The sequence below is a fragment of the Ovis aries genome, chromosome 1 (genome assembly GCF_016772045.2).
Source record: "Ovis aries strain OAR_USU_Benz2616 breed Rambouillet chromosome 1, ARS-UI_Ramb_v3.0, whole genome shotgun sequence".
Taxonomy (NCBI): domain Eukaryota; kingdom Metazoa; phylum Chordata; class Mammalia; order Artiodactyla; family Bovidae; genus Ovis; species Ovis aries.
In genome coordinates, this window is record NC_056054.1 from 63,462,539 (window position 1) to 63,486,287 (window position 23,749).

The window sequence follows — 23,749 nt, forward strand, 5'->3', positions numbered from 1 at the left end:
AACTTGCCAACACTGACCTTCCCTTCATTCTTTTGCAATAGGGTGAAAAAAAAAAAAAAGGAAATGATTCTGGGTTCTTTTTGTTTTTAATGTTACTTTTCTTCCAAAAAAGCATTTAGAAGAGAATATTTTGGTTTTTTACACAAAAGATTTAGTATCAGAATAAAAAAGATGAGATTAAAAATGAAAGATAGTCAACTTTGCATGAAGCTCAGTGACAACCATTTTTGATGCTACGTAAGTCTCCTCTTATATCAGAGAAATTAAACATTTATGTTATTTTTTAAATATTTAGGAAAAATTTTAAAAATATATTAACACATTTCAGGTCTGGAATACATTACTTCCTTAGAAAACAAATTGTCACAGAAATCGAGAACAGATAATTCCTAAGTCTAAACTAAAGAAAATGAAAGAATTTATATAAAATTTATATAAAAGAATTCATATAAAATTCATATAGTACAAAACATAAATAAAACATTTTATTATTTAAAATGTCAAGCCAACCTTTTTTAATTTTTTATTTTTGTTTTTTGTTATTAGGCTATTTTCTTGTAGCAAATTTTTGCATCTGCTTTTTACCATTTCAGCTGCTTCTTGTACCTTTTGTATCTGAAAATAAAAAATTGCACAGTATTTGCTTATTAGGACCATTATATGAAATAAAAAGCTAAAAATGTGAATTTAAATTTTAAAATTTCTATTTTAAACCCATTATCATTACCCTGTTAGAACCATCAGTATGTTTATCTAATGTTATTCCTTCTTTAAATACAAGAATCACTCAGTGCTCTACTCTAATCCACAATCCTTTTGTGATTTACCTGTCTTTTCCCATAATAGAAATAGAATAATAATACAATCTTCACCTGAGCTCTGAATATTAGAGAGGAACCTTCACTAGCAAGTCAATGTCACTTTAAAGAATTGGTCTCTGGTCCAAACTAGCTCCCAAAGCAACTATTTCACTCTACAAATCAAAATCTGTTAAAAAACAGAAAACCTAAGCACTTTATACAAGACCCAGAGCCAAGAATATACTCATCCACAGTATTCTTGATGGAGGGTTAAATCAGAACAACCAGCTGAAAGACCGAGATGATATTTTCAGTGAGGCATCACACAGTCCATCACAGCCTCCACTCCTACCTCCGGCAGGGATAACTGGAATATTCTAACTGAATTTTAGTCTCAACTCCAGTTTCCCATCTAAACCATGGGAATGGAGTCCTTCCTACTTACCTACATTATTTCCCTCCTTCAGCTTTAACCTTTAGTTCATTATCCTTCAATTCAAACACTCTCTTTCATGAAAATAAGGTCCTTGTTGACCAATCTGTTACCCATCATTCAAGGACTTGCATGTCTCATCTTTCAAATGAAGTTTTTCTTAAATACTGTATTTCTATATCATAAGCTTTTCTATAAATTACCAATTAACACATGCTCTATTCAATACATATGTTCTCTTCCAGGTCTTTCATGAGAATAAATATGAATTATACTTTTTAAGATGCAAAGAGGAAATATTGTGCTTTAATGACCCTTGAATGGAGTCATTATTCTAAATCAATACCATTAAAAATACAAGATGACAAATATAACTAAAATTAACTAACAATTAATTTTAGATCACTTTTAGGAATATCTAATATAAACACAGCGCATATGAATTAGGAATAAGAAGAATCATTTTATGAATTTGGGACCTTAAGAAATATTTTGAGATAAATCATATTTTATCACAATAACTCCACCTTTCCCCAGTTCTGCTTTTTTAAACCATAAACAAATACAGTGTTTAAATTATCTACCAAATTTAACAAACATTAAAATAAATGCAATGGTTACCTGAGTTTTATAAACGTCAATAAGAGTTTTCTGTTGTTTTTCTACTTCTTGCAATTCTAAGAGTTCATTTTCAACAGAGGCAATCTCATCCTTCAAAGCAGCAAGTGTAGTCTATTAAGGAATATATAAATAGATTTTATAAATCATTAGAATTCATTTGTACTTTGATGCATTAAAAATTAACTCATTTATCAACAAAGCTAATAAAATTAGCTTATTTTTGACTGCATATAATTACCATTAAAATTAAGAATTTCAAAAAGTTATTTATTAAAAACATATTTTTAAACTTTAAAAATTTATTGACATAAAAGACTTGAACAATAGAAAGACCACATTCCTGGAAGGGGGACTCAATATTATTGACATATCAGTTTTTTACAAATCAGTACAACTTTAATATAATTACAACCAAAACAGTTGAGGGGAAGAAGAATATGAGAAACTTAATTTAAAATTCATATGGAAAAATAGAAGAGACTAATAAAAATTTTAAAGGATACTAAGTAGAGAATCTCAGTACTTATTAGATACTAAAATGTATGTTGTTGTTCAGTCGCCAAGTCGTGTCCAACTCTTCGCGACCCCTCTCTATATAAGACAGGGGTCTATGGAATAGAAAAAAAAAAACATTAAGATTATATTTATCATATGACAAAGGTTGGATTTTTAAATAAATGGGGAAAATATGGATCACTATAATGGTAATAAGACAATCATTCATTAGGAAAAAACAGGTTAACAATACAACTTCAGCAAACATGATTTTTACATTGGTCAATTATGCATTTATTTTAATGTGTTAAATATTTTTTAAAAATTAAGCTTACACTTTTTTTCACAGAAGATTCAGGTAAAATGTGATTTAATTTTAGAATAGTAAAAACCTAACTAAGCATACAATCAAAAGACGATATCAAGAACTGTAAGAGTCTGAAATTTTTACCCTCCAAGACTACCAGTTAGCCTAGCATAGTCTCATGGATACTAGCAGAAGACACAAGACTCCTGGGTGAGTCTTATATCAGGGTTTGTGTTAGTTTCCTAAGCCTCACTTCCCCCAAAGCAATACCAAGAGGGCTGATGACACCTGTACACATAGTGAGACGTACAGAGAAGCAACTCCAAATTTAGGGAGCCCAAATCACTTATAACAGGCAGTAAGCATGCCTTTTGGTAGAAGGAAACATTACTATCTTCCAAGGATGTTCACTATACAAACATCCTTGAAAAGATAAGTCTTTTTCTGGATCATAATCAGTACGTTGCTCCCAAGATATGCAGAAATGTGAGAGACTCCCAAAGGAAGCCGTAAAGGGAAAAAATATATTATACACATACACACACATACACCTATACATACATAGGTTCATGTGTATCCCCAAAATTTCAGAGCCCCTCAGAGTATTAAACAGGCTAACAAAATGTGCAAAAATGTAAAGGATTATGACAAAAGATTAATACCCTTAATATAGAGAGAATCTTTATATAATTTTGAAAAAAAAAGACATGTAAAGGATAATTAGTAGGTAATTCCAAAAGGCAGAAATGTAAATGATGAAAAATACATGAAAAAATTTGCTTACCAGTTATTACAAAATGCCCTAAGCACTGGATACAATCTTTTAGTAGTGAACATAAAAAGCAAAAACCCTTCCATCATGAGCTTAATGTACTCCATGTATAGACAGACAAAAACAAGGAGTATACAGACAAAGAGAACAAGAACAAGATGTAAGATATATCATACATGATAGCAATATAGTAAGGACAAGTTGAGAATGGGCCACCAGGAAGCCTCCTGAAAAAGAGACTCTGGAGTAAACACCAAAACGATGTGTTGCCCTTTGAGGGAAGAGGCCATAGTGGGAGAAAACCTGGTCAGTTAGAGGAAAACAGAAAGAAGGCCAATGTAGCAGAAAGCAAGAAAAAGGAAGTGTGGAAGAAGATACGGTCAGAGAGGTAATGTCAGAGGTCAGATAGTATAATGCCTTGTAGATGTTTACTCTATTAACCAAGAGCAGTGGCATGGTCTGAAGACGACTTACATTTTTATAGGAACTACTCTACTACTACACTGAATGCTGACTGCAGCGGCAATGGCAGAAGCAGAGAAGAGGTAGGAAGTCACTATAATGAGATATGATGGTGGGCTGAACCAGGACAATGACAGTGATGCTGCAGAGAAGCAGTTAAATTCTGGATGTATTTGAAGTAGATTTGCTGACAAACTGGATTGTATGTATGAAAGAAAGGAGTCAAGTAATAGAAAGGATGACTGCTATTAACTGAGGCAAGGGAAACTTTGTAGGATGAACCATACTGAAGAATACAGGAGCTCTATTTCAGACATGATAACTTTGAGACATCTATGAAATATCCAAGGAGATTTCAAGTAAGCAGTAGAATACATACATAATATGTCTGGAATTCAGGGCCAAGGTCTAGGCTAGAGATAAAGATTTGAGAGCCCTCAGGATATAGATGGTATCTAAATCCCCCAAATTAGGTAAGATCACTTATCATATTTGGAGAGATTTGTTTTAAAATTGTCAAATGTTGCCAAAAGTATAAGGACCCATTTATGATGGGTGATTTTGAAATACATAATATCAAAATTAAGAATGGGTCTTTCATTTGACCATATAATTCTACTTCCAGAAATTTATCCTCAAAATATATATACATATATATATATATGCAAAAAAGACTAAAACCATCCACATTTTTATTTATAATAGCAAAAAAATCTGAAAGTAATCCAAAATCCCCCCAAATTATATATATGCTAAAATAGTAATTTCATTTCTTTCATTTGTGAGATCATAGGTGATTTTTAGATTTATCCTTTTGTGCTTTTCTGTTTTTCAAACTTTCTATAATGAACAAATAGAACTTTGTAAACCTCCAAATAATTTTTGTTGTTTTTAATAGAGGAGGTCACAGGGCCTTGGAAACAGTATCAGCTAGTATCATCTTCATTTGAAACTAAAATCTAAAATTATTCTGAAATAAGAGAAAGTAACAAAATACAACACCTAGACAATTTTACATTGTATATAACATATGCCAAATATACCTGGATGTTTTTCCTTGAATAAAATTCAGAGAAAAATGTGTTAAAAATACATATTTTTGAATTATTAATAGAATATGATAATATTTAAACTTTAACTCAATGATTTTTTATGTAATTAAAAACCATACTTATAATTAATGAAATATCCTAATTTCCTCTCTGAAGGGTATTAAGGAAATTAAGAAAATATAAACATAATCAATAAAGCTGCTTCCTCTTCTACGATAGAATTCATTCAAAAGAATAATATACTTAGGAATAAATTTGCCAAAAGAAACAAAAGTCCTGTCTATAGAAAACTATAAAACACTGATGAAAGAAATCAAAGATGACACAAACAGATGGAGAAATATACCATGTTCTTGGATTGGAAGAGTCAGTACAGTAAACATGAGTATACTACCCAAAGCAATCTGTAGATTCAATGTAATCCCTATCAAACTACCAATGGTAATTTTCACAGAACTAAAACAAATAATTTCACAATTTCTATGGAAACACAAAAGACCCTGAATAGCCAAAGCAGTCTTCAGAAAGAAGAATGGTATTGGAGGAGTCAACGTTCCTGACTTCAGACTATACTACAAAGCTACAGACATCAAGACAGTATAGTTCTGGCACAAAGACAGAAATTTGGATCAATGGAACAAAATAGAAAGTCTAGAGATAAACCCATGCAAGTATAGATGCCTTGTCATTGACAAAAGAGGCAAAAATGTACAATGGAGAAAATATAGTCTCTTCAACAAGTGGTGCTGGGAAAACTGATCAACTACCTACAAAAGAATGAGACTAGAACACTTTCTAATACCGTACACAAAAATAAACTCAAAATGGGTTAAAGACCTAAATGTAAGACCAGACACTATAAAACTCTTAGAGGAAAACATAGGCACAACACTCTCTGGCATAAAAATCTCAGCAAGAACCACTATAACCCACCTCCCAGAGTGATGGAAATAAAAACAAAAATGAACAAATGGGACCTAATTAAACTTAAAAGCTTTTGGAAACTATAAGCAAGGTGAAAAGACAGCCCTCAGAATGGGAGAAATAATAGCAAACAAAACAGCTGACAAAGAATTAATCTCCAAAATATACAAGCAATTCATACAGCTCAATACCAGAAAAATGAACAACCCAATAAAAAAATGGGCAAAAAACCTAAATAGACATTTCTCTAAAGAAGACATACAGATGATTAATAAACACAAGAAAAGATGCTCAACTTCACTCATTATTACAGAAATGCAAATTAAAACTACAATGATGCATCATCTCATGCCGGTCAGAATGGAATCATCAAGAAGTCCACAAACAATAAATGCTGGAGAGGGTGTAAAGAGAAAAGCGAACCCTCTTTCAGTGTTGGTGGGAATGTAAACTAGTACAGCCACTATGGAGAACAGTGTGGAGATTCCTTAAAAAAAACTGCAAACTGAACTGCCATACAACCCAGCAATTCCACTGCTAGGCATATACCCACAGGAAACAAGAACTGAAAGAGACACATTTCAGACACATTTCTGTACCCCAGTGTTCACTGCAGCACTATTTACAATAGCTAGGACATGGAAGCAACCTAGACGTCCATTGGTAGATGAATGGATAAGGAAGTTGTGGTACATATATACAATGGAATATTACTCAGCTATAAAAAGAAACATATTTGAGTCAGTTCTAATGATGAACCTGGATGAACCAGAGCCTATTATAGAGTGAAGCAAGTCAGAAAAAGAAAGACAAATTATACTAACACATATATATGTATATTAACACATGTATATGGAATTTAGAAAAATGGTACCAATGATCCTACCTGAATGGCAGCAAAGAAGACACAGATGTAAAGAACAGACTTTTGGACTTAGTGGGAGAAGGCAAGGGTGGGATGATTTGAGAGAATACCATTGAAAGATGCACATACATTACCATATGTAAAACAGATGACCAGTGCAAGTTCAAGGCATGAAGCAGGGCACCCATAGCTGATGTTCTGGGACAACCCAGAGGGATGGGGTGGGAAGAGGTGGGAAGGGGATTCTGGACAGGGGGACACATGTATACCTGTGGCTGATTCATGTTGATGTATGGCAAAATCCATCACAATATTGTAAAGTAATTATCTTCCAATCAAAATAAATTAATAGGAAAAAAAGAATTTGTTCAATGAATATTGAATGAGAACTAACTATATGTCACACCTCCCCAAGGCATCCTCTGCATAAAGGATGGGAGTTTGTGAGGAAAGATTTATCCTAATTGAGATTTTGCGAAGAAGGAGCATTAAACTGAACTTTAAAGAAAAGGTAGGATTTAAATACTTGAGAAAAAAAATTCCAAACTGTAAAAATAGTAAAACTATAGGGATAGAGGAAAATATGAACAAACTGCAGGAAATAAGGAGTATTCATATTTGGCTAGAGCTCAGGATCACCTGGAGAAGGCAATGGCATCCCACTCCAGTACTCTTGCCTGGAAAATTCCATGGACGGAGGAGCCTGGTAGGCTGCAGTCCATGAGGTCACTAAGAGTCGGACACAACTGAGCGACTTCACTTTCACTTTTCACTTTCATGCATTGGAGAAGGAAATGGCAACCCATTCCAGTGTTCTTGCCTGGAGAATCCCAGGGACGCGGGAGCCTGGCAGGCTGCCGTCTATGGGGTCGCACAGAGTCGGACATGACTGAAGTGACTTAGCAGCAGCAGGATCACTAGAAGGCTCCATTACCTAGTCTTCCTTGTAACTAGAGGAAGCCATATATTAACACCTAAATAAGGAGAAGAATCAAGTGGCATGGAACTTTCAGGAAGTCTCCATAAAGAGGAGGAAATGGGGAAAAGGGGAGCGATAATTCATCTTTTGTGTCCCTCCATCCTGTTGTTTGAATCTTGGCTATATAATGGATGGCACCCCATCACCCATTTGAATGGCAGGGTAGAGAGCTAAAAAGTAGCTCAGTTCTCTGATGCCATTCTGGTTTTGAGCTGCCAATTTTCACCTTTTTTCCCATAAACAGATTTTTTTCTGTCTTCTATTTACTGTCCTCCAAAAATAGTATTAAAGAACTGAAAATGATGTCATCCTCTTTAGTCAGGTCTCATCAGGTTACACATATCTATGAGTGGGAACTCAAATATCCTTTTTCTCAGGAAGTATAAAAGCTTCTACATCTTTTCTCTGGTACATAAAAACTCAATTGTCCCTCAGATTTGATTAAGTTGGAAAATTCTTTCCAGTTATGAAGCAGCCAAAAATATACTTTTTGGTTTCAAAGGACCAAGCCTGAGGCTATATCCTATCATAACCATGACACCTAGAAATAATCTTATGCATTAAAGTTAATGTAATTTTGGAGATTCACCTAAACTGCTAAAATTAGAGAATAAACAAATTCTCTTAGGTTGAGACAGAGACAGTTATTCAGCTTCGTAAGTCTTATTCAGTACTACTGAAAACAATTTTTACAGGTTATCTGTGTATACAACTGTAAACATTCAAATATATAAGTATTGTCCATATATATGTATGTAAAGACACAAAGATATAGTTTTAGAATTACTTATTATAATGATATTCTAAACCTCTGAGAAACAAAAGATAATGATACAACAGCATACTTCTAAACGTGTTGTTACTTCAAGCTACTTCTACAAAGGACTAAGTTGTCCTCATACAACATGATATACATATACACAAACACATACCTTTAATTTTGTATTCTCAAGATTCAGAGTTTCATTTTCATATTCAATTGAGTGAAGTTTTCTAAGAATTTCTTCACATGAAATTTTTCCATGCTCTTCCATTTTCTTCAGATCTTCCAAAAGATTAATGATTTGCCTTTATAAAAGCCATAGAAATTTTCGTTCAAACAATATGTATCTTAAGTGTGCTTCTGAAGTTATTCTTTGTAAAGTACAGTTTCAAAAGTCAGAACAAAGGAAATAGGAAATCATAATCTATAAGGTTACTTCTACCTGAGTAACTGATTAGAAATAATTATCCACTGATGACACTAATGAAAAACAATATTCTCTTTGCTAGTTAGTAAAACATCTAAACTATGATCATCCACAGGTGGGCCTGTCTTTCTGTCATTCATACATGCATACACACACACACACACACACACACAATTTTGGGAAAGAGTTAAATAAAAGGATCAAGTGAGATAATAAATAATCTTTAGAAGCAAATAATATACACTACTTTTCAATAAAAAAATTGAAGAAAATATACAGAAAGTGAAACATTCAAAAGCAAATGTATAGTTCTTTTTTTGTTAACTTATTAATAATAAATAACAAAATATAAAACATACATATTTTTACTCAGATTTTCTGTTATGCATTTAAGATACCTTAAGGATCAATAATTTGTGAATAAAAATGCATTTTAACAGGTAATAATTTTTAATTGTATTTTTAAAGTAGAGTAAGAAAAGTTTATAAATTATAAATAGCAAACATAGCAAATCAGACAATAGCCTTATGTAATTCATAGGAACCATATATAAACTACTCAAAGAGGAAAGAACTGAAAACATTTCTTATAAATAGTAAAGACTCTTTTTTCTTACTTTTTCATTGTTTCGATCTGAACTTCCAACTCAGTTTTCTCTATTACGATTTTCTCATAATGACTTTTCCAGGCATTGGAAGCTGAAACTGTTTCAGACAACTTGGCTTCCTAAAAAATACATAAAGTACTCATCTTGTAATTTAATAACACTAGTTTTGTTCTAAAAAAAAATACATTTTTAACAAGGAAACACTCATCCTATGTTATGGAACTTTTGTTACAGAAAATTTCAGTGTACAAATCTGAACACAGGAAAACTTTAAAGTAAATTTTAATAATGACTTTATAATACTATTACTTAATATGCATATAATAACAGTCCCAACTTAACATTTTAAGGATGTTAATGAAGCTATTTTTTAAAAATGTTTCATAATTACTGACGATAATTCCCTCCTTTATATTTACTGAACTCTTGTCTTTCTCTGACTTCTTTCACTTAGAAGAATACCCTTCAAGTCCATCCATGTTGTTGCAAATGGCAAAAGTTCATTTTTATGGCTGAGTAATATTCCTGTGTGTGTATACACCACATCTTCTCTATCCAGTCATCTGTTAATGGATACTTAGGTTGTTTTCATATCTTGGTTATTACAAATAATGTTGTTATGAACTTTAGGCTGCATATCTTTTTGAATTAGCTTTTTGGGCTTTTTTGGATAAATATACAAGAATGAAATTGCTGGGTTGTATGATAGTTCTATGCCAAGCTATTCTGTATAGATCACCCTACTGACTCTCAACAAATAACTGTCAAATGGATCTACTCTTTACAAATTCACCTAAAGAGCTATAGCCATTGTACCCCCTCTCTAAAGAAAGACAAATTCACTAGAATGACAATGGTGCCAATAATTACTAATCAGAAGACTTAGAAGTAGTGATATGAGCAGTTTATATTTATTGGATGCTTCCTTCTTTCCTATCACTGAACAAGTGTTTATTCAACATCTACTATGTGTGAGACATTTTCTTTTACATTTTTACAGTAATATTTTCAATGTATTTAAAAAAGACTAGTATTATTTTTATATTACATGTAAATGAATATTAATATGCATTATGAAGGATATGTTGGGCAATTATATTAGAATATAAATTAAGATATTTAGAAATTTTGCCTATAAAATAAATGCTAAGAAAAAAATTTAAGACATTGATGTGATTAACTGTTGTGGGGCTATTTCAAAAGTAGTCAAGGAAGGCCCCTGTGAAGAGATATCAAGTAAAAAGATAGCAAAATGATTTTTTAAACAATCAGCTATTATAGAACCTGAAGAACATTACAGTCAGAGGCAACAGCATAGAAGAGAAACAAACACACTACCCGCATTAGAGGAATAGAAAGGTTAATGTGGCAAAAATGCAGTCGGACAGACACTGTGATTTGACATTTTCTCATGTATTCCTATATGAGACAGGCAGTATTATTATCCCCTATTTTATAGATAAAGAACCTAAAGCTTAGAGAGGTTAAGTACCTTACCCAAAGTCACCAGGTTAACAAGTGGCAAAGTCTTCCTATACTATGATCTGGGGCATGAGTGACATGGTGCTAGTTAAAAGAAAATCCCAAGAATTTTAATGACTCAATTAGTTTTTAACACACAGGAATGTTTTCCGGCATTCAACTAGCCCTTCAGCCTTACAGATTTTGCACTTAGTCCTCAAGTCTTTTATCTAATTAAATTCTTCTGAATGTAGGTTAAATATTAAAGAGTTTTAAAATGTTCACAGTTGAGCTTATAAAACATTAGGTTGTTTTGCTTATATAAGCATTTATGCAAGTCTGTTTTCAGTTCATTCATATCTAAGTTCTTAAAAGATGGGATACCAATGATACTTAAAAAGAGTAAATATTTTATTATTTGGTAATTGAATAAACATAATTCATCAAAAACAAAGCGCTAAGTCAATTTTCAACTCTGTTAATAAACCCAAAGATAACTTTCACATGGTGGGTTTACATCAGCACATGTATTTAAATACATTATGGATTTTAAGTGAAGTGAATTACTGAATAAAGTCATATGGTCTAATAATACAAATCAGCATTTCCCAAACTGGTATTCCTCAGAGTCAGTTCCAAGAGTTACTTTGTGAATAAAAGAATTCTGCAGCTAACTAAGTAGTGGAGAACTCTGAATTCAATAACCTCCTTGACGTTGAAGGCCTTCTCAGGGCCTTTGTTAATGCACTTTAATTTAATGTTAATACGCCATGTAAATTTCCAAGGGTGAATATGTATGAAGTGGTACAACCCATAGTTAATCACAGATGCTTTGGGACTTACATATCCTTTAAATAAAAGTCCCAAGGAAATGCTGATGTAATTCAAAACGTAAATTTGTCAGTTTATGTAATCTTTCAAAATAAAGAATAAAGCAAAATTAGTATGAGTAAAGTTTTCCTAACAAGATAATTATACTAAGCGTTAGGAAGTTAAGTACATTAACTAAGTACATAAAACAATTCTTTAAGGAAGAATGTATATAACTCACCTGCTCTCTAATTTGGGAAGTAAGGTTTTCCATGTCTCCAGTAAAATGTTCAATCCTTTGTTTGTAAATTTTAGATGCCTTTTTCAAAGCGATAGTTTTTTGCCTACTTGATTCTTTCATTGCTACAGCCTCATACTTACTCTTTTTCAACTGCAAATTCCATTCTGATATTTGGGTTTCTAAACTCTAAAAAATATCAGCAGTAGTTAAGTTATTTTAGAATGCCAATGTTGACATAAACATTGTTAAAATATGTAAGTAATCTTCCACATAGAATTTATGAAAAAGACTAATAAGTTTAGTAAAAAGCAAAACAGTGAAGAAAGGTGATTTCACCAATGTTTATTTGTAACCAGTTATACAGTACAAATTTATTTATTTATTTTTTAGTGCAAATTTAAAATGTATAAACCTATATAAAACTAATACTACTCTTACTAAGAAGCTAATACTGGTGATTATGGCAGAAACACTAATTCCCTTAATACCTTTTTGATTAACTAGAATTTTTTTTTAATTTCACATCTAGAATATTATATATACCACTCACTAGTTACTGCAAATCAAAAAAAAAAAAAGTAATTAAGCCGGAGACAATTCAAACAGTATGTATATAAAGCTCAAAGGAATCAGTAGCTCCCCAAATATATTAGGACTATAGTTCAAATTATAAATGCTTAAAGGATATATAATCAAAATCTATAGATCATGAAGAGTATAGATGAGATAAACAAAAACTTATTTGCTATATTTTAATTTACTAGAATTAAGGGGGAAGTCTTGACATTTGAAAGAGTTACATCAAGACAACAAAAGTACTACTTTGACCAGTAAGCAATAAATTTATTGAAGCTATTATTCTAAGACCACACAGGGTTCGAGAAACGACTACCAGATCAGTAAGAGTCATGAAGGGTAAAAAGATGTTTGGTTATCTTTTTACCCAAAGGTAAGGCATGTTTTTATCCACTGAGTCTGATAATGTTAATTGACATAACTCCTTACATATCTTTTGGGGATATAACTAAACACAGAATATGAGGTTGGGTCGATGATGAATATGATTTAGTGTGATAACTCATGTTTTCATTTCAAATTATCTTAAAACTTTGTATTTTAAAGCATCTGAGTACTAAGAACTTAAAGACTTAAGGTTTTAATGTTTCTACCTTTCTTAAAAGCTGTGTGTTTCTGAAAATAATGCAAAATTATTAAAGAATTTAAGTTTTAGTCTTCCAATTCCTGGGCAATCATTTTAATAAAAAAAAGAAAATAGGAGTTACAGTAAATGATGGAGCTTTTCTACCTTATGATCAACAAAAAACTACACTTAACTTTCAGTAAAAATGAGTTTAAGAGATACATCTTAAACAAGATCCAAAGGCTTGATCTCTTTGAAAAGTAACTTCACAAACTAAGAGAAGAAGCAAAACATTCTTAGTCTTTAAAAATCTCTATAAACTAAAAAATCCCATTATAATAAGTAGTTGGGGAAAACAAACTGCAATATAGTTAAGTCAGCTTTAGAGAAAGGAAGAACCCTCCCCAACCCAAGAAAAACCGCTGTACTTTCTCTAAAATACCACAGGGTGTCATCATCACATCATGAATGACAGGCACACTTATCACTAAGGGTGAAATAGATTTTTTTTGAACATGGATCCACAGGACTTTCTTACTAGATTATCAAATCCCATGCTCAACCACTATTAGGAAGTATGCTGAAACTATCAAATTATTTTTATAGTTTCAAAATAACCCCATCAGTCATTTGCCAAATGAATGGATATATATTTTAAACCAACTATTTGCCTTTTCCTTTTCCCAAAGAATTATACTTGCAGTATATTATAAAGATAATTATTCTGTCTCTTCTAAAATGTGAAAATCTTCTAACTCTAACTGACATATTTTAAAGATCTAGAAAGAAAAATGAGTTCAAAGTATTTTCAAGGTAGTTATCAAGGAATTAAAATGTAACTAAAAAATTTAAAAGACCCAATAAAATTGTTGAGTCATCCATCAACAGAACTAAAAAAAATGAGATTTATATTGACAAACTGAGTTAGTTCACTGTGCATGCATTCGTTAAAAAAAAACACAACAACAAAACTTGTCAACCCTAAATAAATTCCAAAACTGTGTTAGAAGGAATGTAAAAAAAAAACCCATGAGCTAATTCAACTTCTAATTATTTCTAAATAATAGAATTTTGTAAAAGAATGTAAACTCAAAGTAATAGACAGGTGAATGTGATGGCAAAATCTTTAGGATTTTATAGCTTTATATTTGCTCTCCTGCTGCTGCTGCTAAGTCGCTTCAGTCGTGTCCGACTCTGTGCGATTCCATAGACAGCAGCCTATCAGGCTCTGCCGTCCCTGGGATTCTCCAGGCAAGAACACTGGAGTGGGTTGCCATCTCCTTCTCCAACACATGAAAGTGAAAAGCGAAAGTGAAGTCACTCAGTCGTGTCCAACTCTCAGCGACCCCACGGACTGCAGCCCACCAGGCTCCTCTGTCCATGGGATTTTCCAAGCAAGAGTGCTGGAGTGGGGTGCCATTGCCTTCTCCGATTTGCTCTCCTAAATATCATGAATATAAAAAGGAACTGTCAAATTTAACCTTAAAAAATTTTTACTATTTCATTTTTAAACTAAAGAAAGTATTTTCAAGAACTTCCCCAAGTGCTATTTAAGGACATAAATTTTTTTTTTTTAAAGACAAATTGTAGTAGATAATCTGGGATGTTAAATTACATGTATTCTCTTATATTTACCATAACAGAGCGGTACAATTTCAACTCTAGTTCATCTCCAGTGCCCTAAGACACGGACGCAAAGAACACAGGGAATCTCTGGGGGAAAGTGCTAAAAAGCACCTAAAGGCAGACAAAAGACAAGATTTATGTCTCACATAAGTCTGATTAATGTCTCTTTCAGGGGCAAAAGCTTTTTGCCACTAAAGGAAAAAACAACCCTCAATATGCATCGTGAAAAACATGTGCCTGGGCTACAGGCACCTGCCATGATTCAGGAAGATAAAAGCAAACAGAAATCCAGCACAGAAGTCCTCACACTCAATGGGGTTTGTCTTTGTACACTTCTCTTTCAAAAGTGGCAACACTGCTTCTTTTCCTTTGACAAAAATGACAGTAGATCCAGTTAGCTTGTGTCATACCATAGCAACCTCAAACTCTCACCTCAAAGTGACTGTGAGGCTTCCACAAGAATATTTAAACTATGCAGTTTAAACCAGAGAATTCCTCTTAATTTCCCTGCTAAAAAAGCTGAATAACGGGTTACTTGATTATGTAAACACCAATGCTAGGTTACCTGATCTTAATGTTATTATCATTAGTAACAAAAACAATATAATAAACATTATTGTCTCATTCAATAAGTGCAAGAGTATTTAAGTATATTATAGGCACATAAAAGGGATTGACTGTATACCAAATATTAATAGCTTCAGTATTTTTAAGTTATTTTAATTTTCTCTTATATTTAATAGCTTTTCCAAATAAATATAATTTAACTAATAATAGGAGAGATTTTTTTTTAAGTAATTCAATCTTTACAAATTCTTCCTAGATCGGTACTAAAGAGAGATAGCATTTTCATATTAGGATCTGGAGCCAAATCTTTAGAAAGACCAGAAATGTTAAGATTTGCCTCAAATATGGATTTCCCATGGCAACACTTAAACTGAATTCTTTCAAAACCACTAAATTCCAGAATTAAGACTATATTGTCATTCATTACTTTTGGCACTTAAAACTATAAAAATGGATGAGTATTTATAACCTTTATGTGTTCTTTTAATTTATCATTCTCTGCTTCCTTTTTATGAATTTGGGACTGCAGTCGTTCATGTACCACTTTCACTGATTGTGAAAAACGTCTTGCTTTCAAAGCATTTGCCTAGAAGAGAAAACAAAACAAAAATGTGTTATTTGATGTATTTCTCTACAATATTAAACTTTACAGTACTTGGATATTATCTAAAAATTTGCTAAAGAGCAAATACAACACTCCCATTATGAATGGATTTTATATAAAATCAAGGGGATGTTTTCTACTCCCCTTTTTAATTTAATAACTCCTAATTATCTCTTGTTACAAGTTCCTATCTATCCTCCTAAGTAAAATCATGGATATGTCTAAAATGATCCTACAAACACAGAAATACCTTAATTCATACGAAAACTGAAATATATATTTATACATAGGTTCCTGACTTATGCCAAGTACCCTGAATGAAGCATCATAAAAATCTAAAAGAGAACAACTTTAAAAAATTAAGATATTATATTTGATATAAAACTGGGGAAAGTGTCCAAATAACCTAAAAAACATTGTGTCTATTTATGAGGATAAACAGGAGGCCAACATGGAAAGAAGGTAAAGAAGGAGTCAATATTAAGAAAATATGATGAATTAAGGTCAAAATTTGCTTACCTTTTCATTCTGAAACAAAGAAGAAAGTTCTTGGATATAGGTCTCCTTTTCAAGTACCTTGTTCTTAAGATTCTTCAATAAATAAAATGTAAAAGTTAGAAATATCACAACTTGGGTAATGTTGGCTAATTTTATAAAACTGACCAGCATATAAGCAAAAAAATTCAGGAAACTAGACTTCCAAGCATAAAAGACTTACAATGTTTTCACTTTCATTATCAGTTAGTTTCTCTAACAAGTTGAATAAACTTTCCCCTCTCTGTGGAAAAAAGAAGTTATAAATCAGTGTTCACAAGCTATATTTCTCTACACAATAGCAGAAAGTGGATTAAGCATCACTTAAGCCCCAGGATTTCTTTGGAGGGAATGATGCTGAAGCTGAAACTCCAGTTTTTTGGCCACCTCATTTGAAGAGTTGACTTACTGGAAGACTCTGATGCTGGGAGGGATTGGGGGCAGGAGGAGAAGGGGATGACAGAGGATGAGATGGCTGGATGGCATCACTGACTCGATGGACGTGAGTCTGAGTGAACTCCGGGAGTTGGTGATGGACAGGGAGGCCTGGCGTGCTGCGATTCACGGGGTCGCAAAGAGTCAGACACGACTGAGCGACTGAACTGAACTGAACTGAAGAAACTAATGTGGCGCAGCATATAGTGGTGACCACAGCTGCCTTCCAAGGAAATTAATATGGACAACTACTATGCGTAGTTCAGCTTTTTAAAGTTAAAAACCAGAAAGATTTTTGCTTAAGTGTTCCAAATCAATTTTTGTCCACAATTTATAAAATTAATTTCTAAATAATGCCTCATAAAGTACAAGCCAATGACATAAAAATCACAAGAACCTTGTATACAAAGGAGGCTCACATTGCTGTTTGTAAACAGGTAAAAATTTTAAGCAGCCTAAAGTCTAGCAAAAAGAAATGTTTTAAAGAATTATAGCAAATCAATAAAAGAATTCCATGTAGATATTTTAAATGAGAATGCAGAGAATGTTTATTCACTTTGAGGGTCACACATACCATATTATTGTTTATATAAAATATCAGGTCTTCCCTGATAGCTCAGTTGGTAAAGAATCCACCTGCAATGCAGGAGACCCTGGTTCGATTCCTGGGTCAGGAAGATCCACTGGAGAAGGGATAGGCTACCCACTCCAGTATTCTTGGGCTTCCCTTGTGGCTCAGCTGGTAAAGAATCTGCCTGCAATGTGGGAGACCTGGGTTTGATCCCTGGGTTGGGAAGACCCCTGGAGAAGGGAAAAGCTACCCACTCCAGTATTCTGGCCTGGAGAATTCCATGGACTATACAGTCCATGAGGTCGCAAAGAGTGGGACACAACTGAGCGACTTTCACTCACTTGATAAAAAATATGTGAAATGAGCAAATCCATAGATACAGAAAAAGCAGATAAGGGACAAAGAAAGGGTAGATGGGGATGAGAAGCAAAATTCTAAAGGGCTAAGGGTTTCTATTTGTAGCTACGAAAATGCTCCAAGGCTGATGGTGATGACTATACAATTCTGTGAATATACCAAAAATCACTGAATTGCACACTTTGAACCAGTGAACTGTATGGTATGTGAATTAGATCTAAATAAAACTGTTAAGAAAGGAATATATGAATGCATAAATAAAAATGAACACAAGAGCTTAAATTCCAAGAGTTTTTTATAGTAATCAACTGAAATCAAGTAAAACAAATAATGAAAGTTCTTGAAATTGAAAAGAAAAAAATGTATTTTCTATAAAATATGCTGCTTTCATGTAAAACTACTCATGAAACACTGAAAGGGGGGGTTAATGATTGTCATTTCAAACAAAAATTCAAGAATCATTTCCATTTCAAATATACCAATATTTTAATTTCTACAGTTCAAGAACCAATATACCCTTCGAGTGAGAAATATCACTATTGAAATAGTGCTTAGTATTCCTTACTTGTTGATATTCTGTCTATCTAAGATGTTCTAAAGTTTGTTTTACACGCTTAAGTATCTAATTCTATTGTTAATATTTCCATCTGTTTAGAAATTTTCAAATTGGATGCAGAAAAGATTAGCCTGACAAAATATAAGAGCCACAAACACATTTTAAGACATTGCATTAAGACACTCTAAAATGTAATGCTACTATTAGCAAAGAATACTTTTTCCCAGTAAAAAAAATCATTCTTTTGCACATGTTGCTGTTGTTTAGTCACTAAGTCATATCCAACTCTTTGCGACCTCATGGACTCCTCTGTCCATGGGATTTTCCAGCCAAGAATACTGGAGTGAGTTGCTATTTCCTACTCCAGGGGATTTTCCTGACCCAGGGATCAAACACAGGTCTCCTGTATTGGCAGGTGGGTTCTTTACCACTGAGCCTCCAGGGAGGCCCTCTTTTGCACACAGTAGTAGTAAAATTTGCCAAGTTTATAGCAGTGAATAGTATTTGTTACGTGGTACACTAAAGTAAAATGAAATCAAAATAAGGGCTTAAACCCTAAAGTATTTCAGGAATTTATTATAATAAAACTAATATTATACAATCTATTTTTTGCCCTTAACTCAAACTTTAGTATACTGTAATTTTAGAATAGAGGTTTTTATTCCACATAGTACTATAGAAAATATATTTCATCTCTCAGAATATTTTAAATTCACTCCTGAGAGAAGTTGGCTCTAGTTCAACTCCAGGTAAGTCAAGCACCAAGGTACACAGTTTCTAGCTTGGCCTCTCATCAAGTGCATTCCTGAGATTATCTTTGATGAAAAGAATTGCAATTAATGACATAGGAAAAAAGAACACTGATAAACTTGCATTTTTTATATCAAATACCAGTGTGTGAACATAATTACTGTAAGATATGAGACCTCAGTAAATGCATTCTGAGTATTATCCTAGCTCCTCATTTTATTAGATGTTCACTAGTCAAGTACTCACATTTTCAAAACTAATCTCTTCAATGGTGTCCTTAAATAATGGCAGAAGTAATTCTGCAGAACAAGTTGCTAACTCGGCTTCCTTAAACAATGCTTCCAATTCGGTCTTCTCATTTTGGATGTCCTGCTTTAGGCTATGCACAAAGAAAATTTAAGTTAAAACTGTTACATAAATTTGTTATCCTTTTTTGTGCAAACTAAGCATAGTCTGATTAAGTATTACAGTTCCATAAGTTGCTCTGCAAAATTTAACACTAAACTGTCACTGAAAACGTATGAATTTTTTCTATATTTCCATTTTTTTTCTACACTTAACTATAAATGGTAAGACAGATTTCTAAAATGTTAAGATATGAAGACTACCAACAGCAATATAGCACTCTGCTATTTGATAATTATTCAACATCTGTTCTCCAGTTTGTAAAATGATTTATGTGAATGTGTGTCTTTTTTCTTCCCTCCCTTCTCCCTAGTCCAAAAACAAAAGATCTGACTTTCTAGCCCTTATTCCCAATCCTTTCTTGAAATCTATTGTTCTTCACAAAAAAATTCCTCCAGAAGAATGTGTAAGCGAAACAAACGAAACACAAAAAACCAAACTTCTCCAGACACCTAAAAATTCTTCACATTCGGTTTTATAAAACATTATCATTTAAAGTGAAACTGGTAATATTTGCTTTCTTGGTTATGTTTTATCTACACTACTGTGTATCACTGTAAAATACATTTGAAGTTCATACTTTTACATCCTGAAATAGGGATGCTTCTTAATAATCTTTGTCAGTCTGGAAGCCGTCTTGTGCTGTCTCTCCTGTACATGTCCAAAACTTATAGAATGAGCATCAAATAGTATGAAGAATATCCCAGAGATGGGATACAGCACTTTTTTAACCTCTAGCAAAGAAGGGTCACATAGAGGGCTTGAAAGAGTGGCTTGAAGGAGTTGTTGAAGTAAGAATGTTTAGCAACATTCTGGAAGCAAGATTCCAAGGTAGGCTTTCTGTATACTGTAAGTAAGAGCCCATCACCAATAATTTTCATTTCAGATATAGATATGCTTAAGAAATACCATTTCACTAATACTCCTAATAGCAGAGAGAACTCTGAGTTAAAAAGTGACTCAAGAAGTTGGATTTTGAGTATAAAGAAGCTTTGAGAATACCTTCACTAATTTATTTCATTTAATCTTTATATGAGCAGAGTCATTTGGACAAAAATCTAAGTATAACTTTGAAGGGGCTTTTACACTATTTATAAATAAAATTCCAAGCATTCCAAGAAAGCACTGTGTCTTTAATTGACACCACTTTTCTTCTATGGTACATAATATAATGGCTCAACAACAATGAGGCATCTTAGAGGCATGCTTAGACATAGCATCTTAGAGGCTATGTCTCTAAGAAATACATTGTATTCTTAAGTACCACTGGCTTAAAATGATGGGCCTAAGGAAGATGCTGCCTACAAAAGACAATTATCATTAAAAACCATGTACAAAAAGTCAAAAATAATTATATATGATCAAATATTATTTTCACTTATAACTAGAAGCTGCACTATACCATCCATAGCAACAACCACGGTATTTTAAGATTGTCACTTTGAGGAGCAATGAGTCATACAAAATACAAGTGCATCCCCATACCAAAGAAGCAAAGTATGACAGGTATCTTTTAGATAGCAATATACCAAATGACAATGAATTAGTATTCATTAACTATATTTCCAATATTACATGGTATTTATATTTTCATTTACCCTAGGTAAAAAGGTATATACTTTATAAATTTTTATAGGTAATTTTTTCAATTTTAATTGCTGTCATTAAAATTTCAAAACAGCCACATTCTGCTACATGAGTACTTTGTAATCAAATTAAATAAATATTAATTACTAGACTGTTAGATGATATCCTTGAAAGAATGCTATATTTGATTCAAATAGTTTACAATATGGACAAAATATGAAACCCTGAAATCAAGAAAATTAAGTTATCCCCTGCTATTGTTGAGAATACCAGCTGAGATGACTTTCACTGGCATCCTCTGGTAAATGTTCTTTCTCTGATCTACTTTCAAAACGGGAAAAGAGTTCTTCTGAATCATTTCCATCACTTGCGGTCTCCTCCATAAATTAAATGGATTTATAGGTGGCTTCCACAGCAAGTTCTCCACATAAGCTGAAACCTAGGAAATATTTTCATTATTAAACATTTCAGTAGATTCTTTTTTTGTTATTACCCTATAAGATAAAAATCCTAAAGATGCATAAAAGAAAAATATTTCACAGACAAAACTCAAATTGTAGCTGCTACTCGTTGTGATACTAATTTAAAATTGTATCAAAATTGCACAGCACAATCATTCAACAATTGCCAACTGCCAGTTTCCAAAAAGACTATTTTCTACATATTAACAATAATAATAAATAGTAATAATAGTAATAGATTACAATAGTAATAAATTGCTATTAGTCTATTTCTTGAACTATTAAAATAATATCTTGATCCAAACAGACTAGAAACTGGACATAAAAGTCATGGCATAACTATAAATTTCAATTTTGTTAGATCTAGTCAATAAGAAATGAATGTTATTCATGCCTATAACAGTAAACATTTAAGATACTTTTGAAAGTATCTGGCAACAGTAGCTGCAAAGATAAAGGTTTTTTTTTTAAGTAGACTTTTCAACATTAAAATCACTTATTTCTACAAATAAATCCTAGTTTTTAAAAAAGTTCAATCTAGGTTATTCTTTGGTGATACTGAATGGGCAGATGATATTACATCTAAGTCTTACTAAATAATCTAATTGTTTTCTCTCAAATTTGGAGATGTCATTTTTATTTTTTTTTTTTGGAGATGTCATTTTAAAATGTGAATTTTAAATTTATGACATTTATGAATTTCTTCAAAGCTACTCCATTTTAAGTAATGAATTAGTGCTCTGGCAATCATTAGGACTGTATTTTCACAATTCTAATATATGGACATGTGTCTCCCTAATTCTGTTTATACAAAATCAAACATCCTACTTAAGGTCTTCTGCATTTTTGCAGAGATACTTTACCTCCTTGTAATTTATTTTTAATTTTCTGTATCATAAAATACATATGTTCAAGAATTTTCAGATCTTTAGATAGATGTGAGATTAAAGGTTGAAAAGTATTCACAATATTTAATTAGCAGTTCAGAAATCATTTAAAATGTCTGTAAAAAATGTATCTTTTTTGTCTGAAGGTTCTATATATCAGAGAGATTATACAGGCATTCCCTGGTGGCTCAGAGGGTAAAGAGTCTGCCCACAATGTGGGAGACCAGAGTTCGATCCCTGGGTTGGGAAGATCCCCTGAAGAAGAAAATGGCAACCCACTCCAGTATTCTTGCCTGGAGAATCCCATGGACAGAGGAGCCTCGTGGGCCTCAGTCCACAGAGTCTCAAAGAGTCAGACATGACTTAGAGACTTCACTTTCACTTTCTTTCATGAATATACAAAATCAATGAAAAACCAAACCTAAAGATGAAAACGAATATGCTTGGATAAGTCACTGCAATCAACGAAATTATCACCTACTCATTTGCTCAGTTTTGGTACTTATTATTTGTCCATTAACTTGTTTAAATATCTGTCTCTCTGTACAACAGAATCTCAATAAAAATTTCTTCTTTACTAGAATCCTCAGCACCTATAAGCCTTGTAAAAGCTAAGCAATAACTGAAGGAGAGGGCTCAAGGCTTGGCGTAATTTAGAAATATGATGAATTAAAACTGATGCTTTTTATAACTATTCACCGCTGAGTCATCTTTTAGGGGATCACTAAAAGAACAATAGTTCATATATCTAAAACAAAAGTTTACAAACCAGTATAAGAGGATAAGGATCCTCAATTTATTGAAAACATTTTATGAGGTAAGATTCAGTTTGAGAAGCTCCGTGTGTCCAGTGGCTGAGATTCCACACTTTCAATGCAGGGGGCCTGGGTTCAATCTCTGGTCAGGGAAAGTGAAGTGAAAGAAAGTGAAGTTGCTCAGTCGTGTCCGACTCTTTGCAACCCCATGGACTGTAGCCTATCAGGGATTTTCCAGGCAAGAGTGCTGGAGTGGATTGCCATTTCCTTCTCCAGGGGATCTTCCCAACCCAGGAATCGAACCCAGGTCTCTCGCATTGCGGGCAGACGCTTTACCGTCTGAGCCACCAGGGAACCAGATCCCAAATGCCTCAATTAAAGATCCTGCATGCAGTGACGAAGACCCTACATGTGGCAACTAAGACTCAATGCAGGCAAAAAAATAAAGAAAACGAAATTTTCTTTTTTTTTTTAATTCAGCTTGGTATTAGTA

General features: G+C 32.8%; 1 protein-coding gene across 16 annotated transcripts in view; it reads right to left on the reverse strand.

The window, feature by feature from the left end:
• Window positions 1–23,749, reverse strand: part of ODF2L (outer dense fiber of sperm tails 2 like) — a 37,095-nt gene that overhangs the window by 8,615 nt on the left and 4,731 nt on the right. For 6 of the 16 annotated variants that reach the window (XM_042250603.2, XM_012175177.5, XM_004002154.5 and 3 more), the window contains exons 2-11: window positions 21,424–21,592; window positions 19,408–19,540; window positions 16,677–16,736; window positions 16,478–16,549; window positions 15,824–15,940; window positions 12,021–12,206; window positions 9,518–9,627; window positions 8,643–8,778; window positions 1,855–1,965; window positions 511–615 (exon numbers count right to left, since the gene is read on the reverse strand). In XM_042250603.2, coding sequence (XP_042106537.1) covers window positions 511–615; window positions 1,855–1,965; window positions 8,643–8,778; window positions 9,518–9,627; window positions 12,021–12,206; window positions 15,824–15,940; window positions 16,478–16,549; window positions 16,677–16,736; window positions 19,408–19,540; window positions 21,424–21,536 — 1,143 coding nt within the window. In that variant the 5' untranslated portion in view covers window positions 21,537–21,592. Of the gene's footprint in view, window positions 1–510; window positions 616–1,854; window positions 1,966–8,642; window positions 8,779–9,517; window positions 9,628–12,020; window positions 12,207–15,823; window positions 15,941–16,477; window positions 16,550–16,676; window positions 16,737–19,407; window positions 19,541–21,423; window positions 22,757–23,749 lie in introns of all 16 variants that reach the window. The other 10 variants (XM_042250613.2, XM_060411374.1, XM_042250608.2 and 7 more) reach the window with 4 other exon arrangements.